Source organism: Podarcis raffonei, chromosome 16 (assembly GCF_027172205.1).
Source record: "Podarcis raffonei isolate rPodRaf1 chromosome 16, rPodRaf1.pri, whole genome shotgun sequence".
Taxonomy (NCBI): domain Eukaryota; kingdom Metazoa; phylum Chordata; class Lepidosauria; order Squamata; family Lacertidae; genus Podarcis; species Podarcis raffonei.
The window spans coordinates 18,840,012-18,857,003 of NC_070617.1; the positions used below are offsets into that span (position 1 = coordinate 18,840,012).

The window sequence follows — 16,992 nt, forward strand, 5'->3', positions numbered from 1 at the left end:
TTCTGGAGGCCCCCAATGCTGGCACCCTCCTCCAGCTGCTCACTGTAAGTGTCCTGATGGCATCAGGAGTGGGTTTAGGGTTGCCCCCCGTCCCTTACCCAACAGACTGTCCCATTTCTGGGGCACAGAGTCCCCTGTCTGTTTGGCCCCCAATTTGGCCCAAGGCCAAAAGTGGCAACCCTCATGGTTCGGGAGTGCCAGGGACTCTGTGATGGGGGCAGCGGAGGGCCGCTTTGGCCCAGACTGGCCCCTGACTCTGAGACACTCTTTCCTCCCGCAGGACCTCCGATTTTACACCCTTTGGGGAAGTGAGGCAGAAAGGAAACTAACAGCCAGTAGCATTTCTCTGCTGCTGGCCATTTCACGAAGATTCCCCCACCTCAGAGTAAGTATCTTGCCTTCCTGTATTCATTTCTTTGGTTGCTTCCATCCCCCCAAGAGCACATCTCCCAGCGACTTTTAATGCAGAAGATGTGGTGTGTGTCCCTGGGAGCCAGAATGAGGCCAGAGGGTATTTCTGCCCCCTTTCCTGGTGCTGCCCTTCCACCTCTGCCTAGGAGGCTATGGGGCCCAGGGAGGTCCTCTGGAGCCAGGGCCAGATTTATGTATAGGCTAAGTACGTCAAAGTGCAAGTAGATAAATAGGTACCACTCCGGCGGGAAGGTAAACGGCGTTTCCATGCGCTGCTTTGGTTCGCCAGAAGCGGCTTAGTTATGCTGGCCTGGAAGCTCTACACCGGCTCCCTTGGCCAGTAAAGTGAGATGAGCGCCGCAACCCCAGAGTCGTCTGCGACTGGACCTAACAGTCAGGGTTCCCTTTACCTTTAAATAAGCTGAAGCCTAGGACCTCTAAATCTAGGGGGCCTTGCTAGCCTGCATACTCCCCAGCACCACAGTCTCTCCTCTCCCAAAACTGCAAACCTAAGACTTCATGCGAGGGCAGCACAACTCAGGCCCAGCAACTATGAGACTCAGGGCTAGCCAGTGGGGCCCAATTTGAAGCTCTGGGGCCCAATTTGGAATTTTAGAGATATAAATAAAATCCATCTAGATTGCCCTGGTGCGGGGGCCTACTTAGGAGCGGCCCGCGGGGCCCAGTTTGGTCAAATTGCTCCAATTGCCTTAAGGCCAGCCCTGATAAGACTGTGCAGGGGTTGGCCTGACAAGCCCTGCCCCATCTAGGTCCCTGGTGTCACTATTCAGAATATAAAGGACTTGTTATGGAAATAAGGGGGGGCACTTATTGGATATTAGTTTTGTCACCTCTCAACACCTCTCTTCCCTCAAAACCCCAGGACGATGAGCCTTTGCACTGTTGACTGTCCAGAACTACCTGTAAAGGCCGGAGGCCAGAACATAGGTTGGTAACTGGACCTCATCCTGACTCTGATGTTAATGGGAAGGGGGAGACCAGGCTCCAAGCTAACAATCTTTTGCAGAAAATGGAAGAACTGGAATTTGTGTTTATGCTGTATTTTTGGACCTGGGTGCTAGGTCATTTTCACAAGGTCAGCAAAGCCCTTCAGAAATCAGACCTGTTATTGAGTTCTTGTACAAGTTTGTACAGTTCACTTCTGGATTTTTAAAGGAAAATTAGAGATGATTTTGAAGAGCTTGAGAAACAAGCAAAAGCCACTTTGCCAAATGTCAACTACAAAACAAGGAGACAAAGAGTGAGGGAAGGGCAAAGAAATGACAGAAGTGCACCTGGTGCCTTAGATGCGCTTTCTTCAAGAGATAGGTTTAGGATAAAATCTGTTGATGGAAACATAACCAGAAGATATTGTCCTGAAACTTACTGATAAACTTTTGCACTATCACCTGTATGTGAGACAAAGCCATAGGATTACAGCAGAGCACTCTCTGTCTCATACAGACCTTTATCAAATTATATACAAGGGGGGGAAATCAGATGGCCTTTCCTGATGTGGAAGTAATCTTGCAGCTATTTCTTAGTCACTAACTACTCAGGAGGGATGCGGGTGGCGCTGTGGGTAAAATCCTCAGCGCCTAGGGCTTGCCGATCGAAAGGTCGGCAGTTCGAATCCCCGCTGCGGGGTGCGCTCCCGCTGCTCGGTCCCAGCGCCTGCCAACCTAGCAGTTCGAAAGCACCCCCAGGTGCAAGTAGATAAATAGGGACCGCTTACTGGCGGGAAGGTAAACGCCGTTTCCGTGTGCTGCGCTGGCTCACCAGATGCAGCTGTGTCACGCTGGCCACGTGACCCAGAAGTGTCTCCGGACAGCGCTGGCCCCCGGCCTCTTGAGTGAGATGGGCGCACAACCCCAGAGTCTGTCAAGACTGGCCCGTACGGGCAGGGGTACCTTTACCTTTACCTTTAACTACTCAGGAGAGAGGAGTTTTTCAAGACTCAAAAGAATTAAAAATGAATTAAGGCCCATGAATTACGTAAATTATTAGGGGGGGGGAATGGAATTAGGAGTCACATTGATAAGAGGAATTAAGGCAATTTAAACTGATCAAACTGCAAACCTGATTGTAAATAATGCCATTACAGGAAAAATGTAAGATATAGAAGGGGACGAGGCAAGGATGCCCCCTATGTCATGGCTGAAGCTGCATTTGAAGGAGAAACTTCCTTACCGTTGTTATTTTAAATCACTTGGCTATACCAGATTGGAAAACAACAGATCTCTGAATGCAAGGTGCTTACTAAGTAAGTGTGACAAGATTAAGAGATGTGGGGGAGGAATTAGGAAAGCCGAGGTTCAAATCTCACTCTACCATGAACAGCCCAAGTTGCATGAAGCAAGGAGCTCAAGTTATGTATGTAGCTCTCCTCCTCCCCATTTTATCCTCACAACAACCCTGTGCGGTAGGTTATGTGTTCCTGTGCATGCTTGGATACGACATACTCATTTTATATTTTTTATTTATTGTTTGCATGGTATCTTTAGTGTGTATTTATTTCATATTCATATGTATTAATGTGGCTCACACTTTGGGGGGCTTTGGGTGGTGTATAAATAAAAAATCATACCATATCATGCCATGTATGTTGCTGTGTGCATAGGATATGTTGCTGCATGTTGCCGTGCATGTTAGCATGGGGTGCTGCTGTGAAGGCTTCGGCACACATTTGTGTTTGTGTGTGTCAGAGAGATGGAAAGGGAAGGAGGAGCTATCAAGACTTCAGCTGATCAGCTGTCTCTCTGGTTTGACTTACTCTGCTCCCTTGCCCTGCAAGGGAAGATGTTTAGGACCGAAGGACGAGAGGAAAGTGTGGATACATGGAGGCAGATCCACGCCATACACTTAAAACACATCCAAATCACATTTAAGGCACATGACACCCCTCCCCTCCCGAGTCCTAGGAATTGCAGTTTGTTAAGGATGCTTTTGAATTATGGTGCTGGAGGAGACTCTTGAGAGTCCCATGGACTGCAAGAAGATCAAACCTCTCCATTCTGAAGGAAATGAGCCCTGAGTGCTCACTGGAAGGACAGATCCTGAAGCTGAGGCTCCAATACTTTGGCCACTTCATGAGAAGAGAAGACTCCCTGGAAAAGACCCTGATGTTGGGAAAGATGGAGGGCACAAGGAGAAGGGGACGACAGAGGACGAGATGGTTGGACAATGTTCTCGAAGCTACAAACATGAGTTTGACCAAGCTGCAGGAGGCAGTAGAAGACAGGCGTGCCTGGCGTGCTCTGGTCCATGGGGTCATGAAGAGTCGGACACGACTAAATGACCAAACAACAAGGACGCTTGGAATTGTAGCTCTGTGAGGAGGAAACTTCAGTTCTTAGGATCCTTTGGGGGAAGTAATGTGCTTTAAATGCACTTTTTGTTTTAAATATATGGTGTGGATCTGACATAAAAGTTGTAAAGCAGCACAATATGAGACTGTAGAACATGTTTTCTGCTTACACAGTGTAAAATTTAAGCCAGGCCCCTGAACTTTTACAATTCCCATGCTTTTCGTTGTATGCATAAATATATGCCGTAACTCTTCACTTAAACATATGGTTTCAACGTTCCTAGAATAACTGATTCCTAATAGTGAATGCTATCTAAACTTCAGTCTTTTTTTATGTTTAATGATTTGTATTCTACTGTCAAGTCTGAGATGTGGAAATAAAGGATGAAAAGCCATGCCTGCCTGCCGATTCCAAATCAGACAGTAATAAATCACAGTAACATGTCAGAGGGGTTCTGTGACATTGAAAACATGGGTTGTGACACCATATTCGCTTGTCTGTGTGCCGTAAGTTATGAGATATGAGGTCAGAAAAGTGGCACTGTATTCGTAGTTCCAGTTTACTCTGCCAGAGATTATCCCTTCAACAGGGATTTTAACAGAAACCCAATGTACAACGTGTTTGCTGCAACTGGCTGTGTGACTACAAGCCTTACTGGTCTGAAAAGGATTCCACAACTGAAAGTGTACCTTCCCTTTTTGCTCTATGGAGATGCCTGCATATTAAGTGCCTTAGAATGCCATCATCTGTCCTCCCCAAGTCTCAGGCTGGTAGAAACCCCAAATTGTGCTGGGTTTTGTGATGTCCAGCCCCACTTGGATATATTGAGGATTGACCAGCACAACTGTAAATAAATAATAGAATCATAGAGTTGGAAGGGAGATTGAAGATCATCTAGTTCTAGTCCATAGGTAGGCAAACTAAGGCCCGGGGGCCAGATCTGGCCCAATCACCTTCTAAATCCGGCCCGCGGACGGTCGGGGAATCAGTGTGTTTTTACATGAGTAGAATGTGTCCTTTTATTTAAAATGCATCTCTGGGTTATTTGTGGGGCCTGCCTGGTGTTTTTACATGAGTAGAATGTGTGTTTTTATTTAAAATGTATCTCTGGGTTAATTGTGGGGCATAGGAATTCATTCTTTTTTTTCTTTTCTTTTCAAAATATAGTCTAGCCCCCCACAAGGTCTGAGGGACAGTGGACCTGCTGAAAAAGTGGACAGGGGCCCCTGCTGAAAAAGTTTGCTGACTCCTGACTAGTCCAACCCCCTGCAATGCAGGAATATACAGCTGTCCCATATAGGGATTGAGCCTGCAACTTTGGTGTAAACAGCACCATGCTCTAACCAACTGAAGTGAGTGCTAATAACTTCCCTTCTTTCTAGAAAGGAGAATTAGAGAGAGGTGATTCTCAAACAAAGAAGATGAGCTGAGGGAATGTCTCACACTGGAATAGGACTGACTCCACACAGTCTTGATTTGGCCTGAGGACTGGAGCAATAAAAGGAAAAGGACAAAGCTTAACCCTGAACTTGCTCAAACCAAAACAGCGCAGCCCAGCCCAGGCATTTGTATACAGGAAATCACTCACATGATCTGCTTCAGCCTTTCCTGTGTTTGAATGAAACCGGAAGAGCAGGGATAATAGCTCATTTTCCCACAATTCCCTCCTTGATGATTGCCCCATCAATGCCCCAAGGCCACAGGTTCAAGGTCTGCTGTGAGCTCTGTGCTATTTTCCAAAAAGCAATCAGAAAAGCTTGAGTCAATGAAGCACAATCCTGCTGGAAACATCTACCCAGAAATTCTGCCCCCAAATGCTTGGGAACCTGGCAAGCAGAGGAGGAGACAGGGAGTTACTGCTTGATCAGTTTCAGAGAATGAGAAATGTCAAATCCTAGATGTGTGATCTTTCTTGACACATCTTCACTATGCTCAGAAGCATTAGAGGTTCCCATAAATTATTTTCCCCACCCCTTGTAATCGTCAATTGTTATTTTTAAAATGTTCTAGGTCTGGGTTCATGCTCAAATTTTCCCTAGTCCTTTCAGTATTTGATTGTAAGCCTGCAGGCATCTTTAAAAAAGAAAAGAAAGAAATTCTGACAAAATCAGAACAATGCAGAACAGAACATAGGGTTGCCATATTTTAAAAAGTAAAATTCCTGACACCCACAAAGTTAAAATAGTGATTTTAAGTTTCTGCTGCTTTTTTGATCGCTTTGCCATACATCTGGGTTTTCCCTGACATTTTGCTGATTCAGCAAATCCCCCCATGCTATTTTTACACCCAAAAAACAGGACATGTCAGGAATTTACTTGACGTATGGCAAGCCTACCTAAATATAACATAAACATAAAAGTTACATATACCTACAACCATCTCTGTTCTTCTTATGACTGGAATCCTCTTTTGGGGGGGGGGTCTGTGGTATCACTTTATGTGATTCCACAGAAGGTCATGCATGGCTAGTGGTTGCCATTGATGTTCCTTTTGTGCTACGTTTTTAATAAAAGGATGCCATTTTGCTTGTAATTTTTCTTCTTTTTAAATTTGTTCGTTTTTCACCTTTTGTGTTATTTCCCCATCAATACAATTGCCCAAGTTTGCTGGAAGCATTCAAATAGCAAGTTGTTTCTCAAATCCAGGGGTCAGCAAACTTTTTCAGCAGCGGTCCAGTCCACTGTCACTCACACCTTGTGGGGGGCCGGACTATATTTTGAAAAAAAATAATGAACGAATTCCTATGCCCCACAAATAACCCAGAGATGCATTTTAAATAAAAGCATACATTCTACTCATGCATTTTAAATAAAAGCACACATTCTACACGCTGATTCCCGGACCGTCTGCAGGCCGGATTGAGAAGGCGATTGGGCCAGATCCAGCCCCCAGGGCTCAGTTTGCCCACCCATGCTCAAATCTTTCTACCTTCTAGCTATATCTTTTCAGCTTCAAGCTGAAATACTCCAGATAGTAAAAATTTAAATATTTATTTTTTAATCACCCCCCCCAACTTTTTATCAAATTTTTGTAACCTACAAAAATAGATAGGCACTGGGGAAAAAAGGCAAATAACAAAGGGGGCAGGGTGTGTAATATACTGTGTAACAGAATGAAATAACAACAGCAAACAATACCAATCATATATCAGATGGTATTGAAAGACCCCAACCATAATGTTTTACATTTTGACTTCCCTCATCAAAAATGGGTAGCAATGCTATCCTGGGATTTAGGTCTAGTTTCTGACCCATGGTTAAGTCCCATTTCATAAAATATATTTTTCTGTAATTTCTGTATCTTCTCACAGGACCACAACATATGGAAATTGGAAATTGACTCAGCAGCCTCTCCAGCATAGTAGGCTATTGGTACTTGATATTCTGCTAAGACTGTGTTGAGCCAGGTATCATCGATGAATTAATCTGGGTAAATTTTCTCTCATTTGGGATGAAACGGACTGGAATGGTATCGTGCTCCAGATTTAGTTTGGTTTATTCAATTTATTATATCTCTACGCTGCTTTCCATTCAAATGAATCCTAAAGCGGCGTACAAACAATAACAATAACATAACATGCAACTGAACATCACAAATACAACATAAATTGTATAAAATAATTAAGAAATCACCAGTGAAACAATACAATTTATAGTCAACTTTATAGTCAGTTTCAGGCTCTAAGACTTGTTCCCACAGTTCTCTTAGGCTTAGGGAGTCTAATAATGCTCGTGGTTTCTTGCCGTTTCTGATACAGTCCACTTATCAGCGAAGGATCCAATTATTTAGAAATAATGCATATTTATTAATTTCAAGGCTGTTGGGAACCAAACCAGGAGTAGTTAACCTGTGATCTCCAGATGCTGGAGGACTCAACTCCCATCAGCCCCAACTAGCCAGAGTTTTTAGGGGGCTAACCAGGTTGGGATAGCTGGCTTGTTAGTTTTTGAATGTCTTGTGTAGATTTTTCAATTTCCTTGTTCTGTATGGGACAATAACAATAAAGAGTATCATATCGTATCAATGATCACCAATGATTGGCGCTGCAGAGCAGTAACACCCAATAAGACCCCAAGGGGCACAGGTTGGCCATCCCTGCCCTAATCCATCCCACTGTAGTCAGTGTGCCCCATGCTCTCCCGATTTCCCTTCTTGTATATATTTTCTTCAGGAGTCAGTTATGGACCTGGTCTCTCAGAGGAGGTTCAGAGGCTTTAGAAGTCTTCCTTTGATTGTCGTGAGCTGCAGGAGAGCGCAGAGTTTCGATTTTCACAGAACGCTGCGCCGGGAGAGAGAAAAAGCCCAAGAGTGCTGTTGGACTCCAAAGCTTGCCTGCGCAAGCTTTACACCAAACGAAGCTACTCCCCTGGGAAGGGAGACAATGGTTTTATGTATCCCATCCCACGGATCTGGAAAGCAAGAGCCCCCGCGTTCTGGAGGCCGGAGCTGACCCTTCTCTGGAAAGCACCCTTGCCTTTTGTTCCACCCAGGAGAGAGAGAGAGAGACCCGCCTCCCCCGGGGCAGGCCGAGGAATTCAAACCCCTCCCCTGCCCTGCCTTCCCTGCCTCGCTCCGTCCGGCACTTCTGCCCAGGACCGAGCGAAGCGAAGGTACAAAGCCCAGGCAGGCGCGCCACCGGGGCTTCCTCCTCGACGGGACGGGTTCCTTGTGTGACGGGGGTCCTGCCTGCCCTCCGCCCGTCCCAGCGCCGGCTTCCAAACGGGGCTAGCGAGCGAGTCCTTTCCGCGGATCCGGGCGCCTCTTCGCCGGGAAGCTTCGAGGGGAGGGACCGGACGGGACTGGATAAGGAAGCTGATCGCGGCGCAGATCCGCTTGGAGAGCCTCGGACGGAGGGTGCCTTGGGAGAAGAGCAGGCAAGACGCCAGGGTGGGGACGACGCGGGGACGACCACCACTGCCTACATCGGATCGCGTTGGCGGGTTCGACGGGGGCCCCCCTAGCGAGTTCCCCGCCCGCTTGGGAGGAAACCGGCCTTAGGGAGCGGCCCCCTGTTCTCTGTGGGAGAGACTAGACGGGACGGTCTTCCTACAACTGGTGAGGGCGATGGAGAGCCTCTGACCCCGGATTCGTTGAGAGGAGTCTATAAACTCAAAGGGCTGGATCCTGCTTCCTTGAGGGGAGGGGGTTTTGGCAGGCAGGAGTTCCCTGCTGAACGCCCCTGTGGCCCCCTGGATGGTCTCGACCCTGTGGGAAGTGGCGAGGAAGGCAATGTTAGTGACCTAGATGTGGGGCGCCTTGGACCAATGAGGCCCAGAGGACCCCAAGGAGCCCCTGGGAAGCATGTTCCGGAAGGACCCACTAGTGGCCTGGGGGCCAGGTTCGCGGAGCGGGGGCACCACGGCCTACGCCAACCCCGTCTGGACGGCGTTATTTGACTACGAGGCCGCCAGCAGCGACGAGTTGACCCTGCGGAAAGGCGACTTGGTGGAGGTGCTTTCGTGGGATGCCGCCATCTCTGGGGACGAAGGCTGGTGGGCCGGCAAGGTGAACAACCAAGTGGGCATCTTCCCTTCCAATTACGTGTCCCCCAAGACGGGGGGCTACGCGGGCCCTGAGAGCCCCCCTGAGGCCGACTTCCGGGACCTGAGGCTGGAGGAAGTGATTGGGGTCGGTGGCTTTGGGAAGGTGTACCGCGGCAGCTGGAAGGGGGAGTTGGTGGCGGTGAAGGCCGCCCGCCAGGATCCGGACGAGGACATCAGCACCACGTCGGAGAGAGTGCGGCAAGAGGCCCGGCTCTTTGCCATGCTGCAGCACCCCAACATCATCGCCCTCAAAGCCGTTTGCCTCCGCGAGCCCAACTTGTGCCTGGTGATGGAATATGCGGCTGGGGGTCCCCTCAGCCGCATGCTTGCCGGCCGCAGGATCCCACCCCACATCCTCATCAACTGGGCCGTGCAAATCGCTCACGGGATGCAGTACCTGCACTGCGAAGCCATCGTGCCCGTCATTCATCGCGACCTGAAATCCAACAACAGTGAGTAGGAGGGTTGGGATTGGTGGTGAGGGAATTGCGCATATATTTGCATATATTTTGCCTGAACAAATCTAGCTTGTTGGTTAGTTCATGTCAAAAATGCACATCCCCTCCTTTCGGCTTGAAATTCCTCACGTAAAGATATCTTAAGATCGAACAGTGGAACGAAACGTGAGAAAATGTAACTGAGCTGTAAACTGACAATAATGAAAAGAAGAACAACCGAGAAGGGAAAATAAGAATGGAACATGGAAAATTAACTCAGAACATTCCTGTTGAAATAATCTCGTTTTTAAATGCCAGCTTAAAGATGAACAGGGAGGAGGCCAGGCAGACCTTTCTGGGAGAGAATGGCATCTTCTGGGTGCCACTTTGGAAAAGGCTCTGTCTCTCTCCCCTCTTAATCAAATGTTTGCTGTTGTGCAGAAACAAGGAAAGCCTCAGCAGCTCGACAGAGGTGATGGTCAGTTCCCAAGGCACCACCCTGCTTGCAGATTTGAGTGCAGTATTTAAGAAAATGAGGACACTGTAAGCCAGGAACAGGAAGCATCAGGCCTGGGGGCCAAATACGGCCCCCAGGACCTCTCTGTCTGGCCCTTGAACCTCACCCAAGGCCATAGCCCTCACCAGCCCTGCTCTGTGCCATAGCTGAGTCGTTTTGCCTGGTTTGCCTGTCTTTGGACTGTGCGAAGGTGTCTTGTTTGCCTGGGTACCGGATGGGAATATGTGGGGGAAGTGGGAGCCATGCAATTGCCTTTGGCTTTTATGTGCCCAGAATGCAACCTACTGCACAAAGCTGAGCGTCACATGCATTGCTCTGCCTACTTTCGCATCTGGCCCCTCCCACCCCTGGCACGCAGCACCTAGAGCATTGGCCACGAAGGAATGCGACCTTAATGCGGGGAAGAACTTCCCCATTCCTTCCTTAAGCCTTGATAATAAATGTCAAAACTGCAATTCCAAGTTGCATCAATTTTATGGCCTAAGCTATGTCCTTCCTTATTTATTTTAGCTTTGGGGTACACGATCTAGCAGGTGGTTTGTGCCATTGTGTAGAAATATAACTTCCCGCTAGGGATTGTGCATCACAGGGGGTGGGAACCACAGAAAGCCTTCCTTTCAGCAGTGGCGCTAAAATTTGAAATGTTGTTAGTGTTTCAAGTGTAAAATAAAAATGGGGGGGGGTGAATGAAGGCAAGAAAAGGTGACTTCTGGAACAGGTGTACTGGGAGCAAGCAGCACTCTCAAAAGAAGCCATTGATAAGGAATATGCACCGTAAATTTGAAGCACCTGTTCCCCCTAGAGAATCCTGGGTACTGTAATTTAAGGGTGCTGAGAATTGTTGCTCTTTGAGGGGTAAACTACAGTTCCCGGGATTTTATTTGCTTTTAAGTTATGGTGTATATGCAGCAATAGGAATGTAGGAAGCTGCTGTATAGCAAGTCAGACCATCGATCTATCTAGCTCAGTATAGTATAGAAACATAGAATTGTAGACTTGGAATGCAGCCCAGTGGTCATCTAGTCCATCCCTGTGAAGTGTAGGAATCTGCACTAGCTGGCAGCTGCTCTCCCAAGATTTCAGCCAGGGGACTCTCCCAGCCTAACAGGAGATATTGAGGGTTTAAACTTGGGACCATCTGTGTGTAAAGCAGGCACTTGACCACAGAGCCACATCCCTCCCTGAAGGGGCAAGCTGCTCAGTGGTCAGGAAGGTTTTGGAAGGCACAGGAAAGGAGCCTTCCTTTAAGCCAGAATCTGGCCTGGAACCATCCTTCAGTTCTGGGACATGAGAAGCAAGGGTGCCTCTGAGCACATCCAGAGTACTGTCCCTCCCTCCCCGCCAAGTAAACACATTTTTACCCCTCCCACCTGCCTTAGTTCAAGAGGTGAACTTAAGGTGGAGGCAGGCATGAGAACTAGCAAGTCCAGTTTGGGAAATGAAGTTCTATTTGCCACCCTCTCACTGTTCTCCTCCCGGAGTTTTGCCACCAGACAGCAAACGAGTGTGACCTCAATGACCCAAAGCTAGAAGGAAGTGACAGCAACACTCTCTCTCTCTCTCTCCCTCTCCCAGAAACTAACTCTACACTGTCGTTTCCTCTTGTGAGGGCGAGATAAATGTTTTTCTTTCCATGCAAACAAGAGCCTGATGATTTGAAGCCTTTTCCTCTCTCTCTCCAGGCCCTCGGCTTCCTCCAGCTGTAGATTTGGGGAGGGGAAACCAGGGACAAGGAGGGGGAACTTTTAGATAGATAAATAAACTTTATTTGCATTAGCCAACAGGTCGTAGCAACATAAAACAAGCAATATATACAATTAAAAAACAGCAACAATGGATAAAAAGGACCACCAAATGACTAAGAGGGGGAACTTTGTACCATACCATTGCAGCCCTCGCCCTAAGCAACTCTCGCTTTGATCTGTTTGAAAGCAAATCTTCCTGCAGCAGAAGCCCGCACCTCTCCATCGCAGATAGGCAGATGGCCAGAGTCGTCTCCCTTGTGCCGGTTGCAACTGATGGAAGGGTTCCTGTTTCAAAGCTGATCGGATGATGGCTGTTTTCTTAGTCCCATCCCAACTGCCCGCCTCCGTCGGTCATATGAGAATCACGCCTTGCAGGGTTGTTTTAATTCTGGATTAATGAATTTAACTCTGGGTTAATGAATTTAATTCTGTATTAAAGAATTTAATTCTGGGTTAAATGGGGAGCATCTGTTTGGCTACCATGGGGAACGAGACGCTGGAAGAGGTGAGCCTTTGCTCTTAATCCGGCAGCTCTGCTTCTTACGCTGTGGGAACAGTACCTAGCAATTTGTTCCCTAAATTGTAGTTATTACTGTTTGCAAAATGCCCACCATTATGTCAGGCTCGGTGTGAGAGGAGGACAAGCCCGTATATGGCAGGGAATGTTCACTGCAACAGGATTCCTCCAAATATAGGACTAAATGGGAGCTGCCTTTGAATGCAAAGTTGGGAAGGGAGTAGATGATAAGCATCCATCCTGCACCTGTGTGCAAAGCACTGTCCTCCTCATTTCTTGGTCACCCCTGAGTGTGACAGAATGCTGCAAACTGGCATATATGCATATATTTTAGGCCCGCAGATCTTCCTGGCTCAGTGGCCTCACCTATCCTAAGAATGATTACTTCCCTGAAAGCAAGGACAAATGCTGCTGTCATCAAATTGTAGTGTCGGAAGGGACCCTGCGGATCGTCTAGTCCAGGGGTGGCCAACTCCCAAGAGACTGCGATCTACTCACAGAGTTAAAAACTGGCAGTGATCTACCACATTTTGGGGGGTTCAGGTCAAAGTTGTTGAGTTTCTTTGGGAGGAGCCACTGATCTACCAGTGATCTACCACAGAACGTCCACTTATCTACTGGTAGATCACAATCTACCTGTTGGACGTCCCTGGTCTAGTCCATGGGTAGGCAAACTAAGGCCCGGAGGCCGAATCCGGCCCAATCGCCTTCTAAATCCGGCCCGTGGACAGTCCAGGAATCAGCGTGTTTTTATATGAGTAGAATGTGTGCTTTTATTTAAAATGCATCTCTGGGCTATTTGTGGGGCATAGGAATTTGTTCATTTGTTTTTTTCAAAATATATTCCAGCCCCCCGCAAGGTCTGAGGGACAGTGGACCGCCCCCGTGCTGAAAAAGTTTGCTGTCCCCTGGTCTAGTCCAACCCTAGGAACATGCAGTTGTCACATATGGGGATCAAACCTGCAACCTTGGCGTTATCTGCACCATGTTCTAACCAACTGAACTATCCCACTAGGGCACAAGATAGGGAATCTTTTCAGCCTATGAGCCATGTTCCCTTCTGGGGTCACATGCCCCTTGTAGGCAGGACTAGCAGCAAAAGTGGGCGGAGCAAAAATAATGTTAATTTTACCATTGTATAATCAGCCACCGTATTTTTCGCTCTATAAGACGCACCAGACTACAAGACGCACCTAGTTTTTGGAGGAGGAAAACAAGAAAAAAAATATTCTGAATCTCAGAAGCCAGAACAACAAGAGGGATTGCTGTGCAGTGAAAGCAGCAATCCCTCTTGCTGTTCTGGGTTCTGGGATAGCTGCGCAGCCTGCCTTCGCCCCATAAGACGCACACACATTTCCCCTTACTTTTTAGGAGGGAAAAAGTGAGTCTTACAGAGCAAAAAATACGGTATTTTCTACACACACTCAACACACTGCACTGTATCCTTCATCAAGAAGCATGTTCAGAGTTGAATGACACATTCCAGCCTGGCAAAAACACACAAAGGAGGATGTGGAGCATCTGGAATTTGATAGAAGGGCATCCTGTTCAAATCCTTTCAGATTTGAAAATAAGCAGCCTCAAAATAAGCAGCCTCAAAAATAAGGGATCAGCAGCCTTCCCCTGTTCCGGGGATAGTCTACGGGATATCTAACAATCCGAGATAGCAGTGGGAAGCAGTGGAAAACGGCGCTGGAATAAGGGAATTTCCCACAAAAAAAGGGAAGGTTGACAGCTATGGTATAGCCTCTCCTAACAGGCTCAAAAAACCTTGCCATCCGCCTCTCTATAGAAATATAAGCTACCGTAACAGAACGTAGACCAGAGCTTTCCAAACTTGTCATGGTGGTGACGCACTTTTTAGACACGCATCATTTCATGACACAGTAATTCAGTTCTACTAGCAAACCAGTAATTCAGCTTTACCAGCAAGCTCTCATTCTAGCCCACACTGCAGCCGGCACGATAATGTGTCGTGACACAGTATTTGGAAAGCTCTGACGTAGACAGTCATTTTTAAGTCAGTTGGAGGTGGCTTGGGAGAGAGATTTCGCTTCCTGTGATGTACACACACATGCAAACTTCTTTCTTCCTACTGTCACTTCTGATCAAACAAGTTTTGCGGGGGTGGGCGGGGGGGGGAATACGAAAAACTTGCCAAACCTGTTTAACACAGGTGAACATGGAAGGAGTAGGTACACCCCCCAACCCGTGATCCCGCTTTCAAATTCCTTTCGACTCCTCTCAAAGGACAACAATTGCTTGTCTATAGGGTCTCCCTTCTTTATTCCAGGTCTTATGCGTATGTGTGTGTGTGTGTAAATTTGTCATTCATATTCAATCATCTGGCAATAGCTGAAAGCAGCATGAAAGTCGTCTTCAAATATCTGAAAGGCTGTCCGTCATGCAGAAGACAGAGCAGACTCAGGCCACCTTCACACCATGCTGTGATACTACTTTATAGTCGTGATTTCTGTGCCAAAAAGTCCTGGAAGTCGTGTTTGTTAAGGGTGCTGAGAGCTTTTATTCCTCTATTTCCCTCCCAGGGCCACAGTTTTCCAAGTGGTTTAACAGTCAATCTCTTTTCCCAGGTAGCACTAGAAATGGTGGCCTTGGGAAGGAGAGAGGGGTTTCCTAACAACTCTCAGCACCCTTAACAAGCCTCAGCTCCCAGAATTCTTTGTGAGAAGCCATGACTGTTTAAAGCAGAGGTCAGCAAACTTTTTCAGCAGGGGGCCAATCCACTGCCCCTCAGACCTTGGGGGGGGCAGACTATATTTGGGGGCGATGAATGAATTCCCATGCCCCACAAATAACCCAGAGATGCATTCCCCCCCCCCCGAGATGCATTTTAAATAAAAGGACACATTCTACTCATGTAAAAACATGCTGATTCCTGGACCGTCCACAAGCCGGATTGAGAAGGCGATTGGGACGGATCTGTCCCCCGGCCCTTAGTTTGCCTACCCATGGTTTAAAGTGGTATCATAGTGCTTTAAATGTATGAATGTGGCCTTGCTAACTGTTGTTCTGGAAGTCTAGGTGTAGAGCCCTGGGTCTGGGAACAGCAGGGAAGAAGGTTTTGGCTAAAGATTAAGAGAAAGGTCCTAGTGGCATAAGCTGTCTGACAGAGAACCAGGCTGCCTTGAGAGTCGCAGGTGGGCTCTCCTTTGCAGGGGCTGTTAAATCCCAGAAGCTGAGTGGCTGTCAGTCAGGGTTGTGTCACTGTAACATGCTGCACGGAAGATCCTTCGTGGAGGTCATCTCGTGCAACCCCTTGCTCCACGAAGGATCTTCAGTAGATCTCAGGGCTTGCCATTAAGCCAATCCAACACAGAGTTTTCATGTATTGATGACTTCATCAATACATGAAAACTATGTGTTGGTTTGGCTTAATGGCAAGCCCTGAGGAGCTGACTGGGGAAAGGGCAGTTGCTACGGTATGTTGTGAACTGCCCTGTGATCTATGGGTGTGGGGCAGTGTACAAATTTAAATAATAATAATAATAATAATAATAATAATAAACACAGTTTGAGCCAAGGCTTGGCCCTCACCCCTGTTTTCAGTGCTCCAGTTTGCTAACAGAGAGGAGAGTTTCTTTATACCCAGGCAAAGTGGCACTTTCAGCTTTACACCACAATATTATAGGGGCTGGATGGCAATGCTTCAAACACCGTTCTTTATTTTCGTAACATGAATTCCAGCCCCCTTCAGTGAATTCCCAGGGTGTCTTACCGTAAATGCAATTGAAAGAGTTAGAGAAGCACCACCATTTAACGCAGCAGCTGAAAAGCAAGGCCAAGAGATAAAATTATTCTTAAAAGCTGTTGCTGTAGTTTTTAAAAGCACATCTTCGCCCCATGCAGAAGCCAAATCAGAGTAGGCCTCACCCACACCTCCTTAAGGAGGGTATTTCACAACCAGGCTGCCACCACAGAGAAGGCCCTTTCCCCGATCACCACCCACTGCGCTTGTGATGGCAGAGGACAGCCGCCAACGAGACCTAAAAGTAGGGATGCGGAGCTTGTGGCCCTCGGACTGGCTTCATGTGGCCCTCAGTCTATTGTCATGTGGGTGACAGTAGCCTGGGAGGGGGAGAGGAGGAGAAAAAGTGGGGAGTGGAAGGCAGGAACAGCTGAAGCAGATGCAATGATGGAAGGGGAGAAGGAAAGCCCTATGCAAGAAAGCAGTCCAGACCTCTGGCAAGAGAAATCTGCCTATTCCCTGGCAACCTGCCAGGCAAAGAAAGGTGGAGGTTGTAGAAAGAGATAGACAGATAGAGAGAGCTGGCAGTGGGAAGGTGGAAAGGGGAGCTTACCCTTCTAATCCTGAGTGTTACCACTTCCCATTAAGGTAGGGAGTAGTTGCTGACAGTGTTCGAAATTAGCCAGGGGCCAGGCGCATTTTGCACCTGGGTTTTGACCACTTGCAACCAAGTGAAGGTGCCTGGGCACCAGGATGGCGCCTGACATCTCTACCATCTGGGGATCATTGGATCTGGACTGTTTTCACA

The 16,992-nt window shown here is 47.6% G+C and overlaps 2 protein-coding genes across 2 annotated transcripts in view; one reads left to right on the top strand and one right to left on the bottom strand.

The window, feature by feature from the left end:
* Positions 1 to 16,992, bottom strand: part of PCNX3 (pecanex 3) — a 139,465-nt gene that overhangs the window by 53,925 nt on the left and 68,548 nt on the right. The window lies entirely within an intron of this gene.
* MAP3K11 (mitogen-activated protein kinase kinase kinase 11) overlaps positions 8,888 to 16,992 on the top strand; it is a 30,495-nt gene continuing 22,390 nt past the window's right edge. Inside the window, exon 1 of the mRNA XM_053369646.1 lies at positions 8,888 to 9,714. Within this exon, the coding sequence (XP_053225621.1) occupies positions 9,021 to 9,714 (694 nt within the window). The 5' untranslated portion in view covers positions 8,888 to 9,020. The remainder of the gene's footprint in view (positions 9,715 to 16,992) is intronic.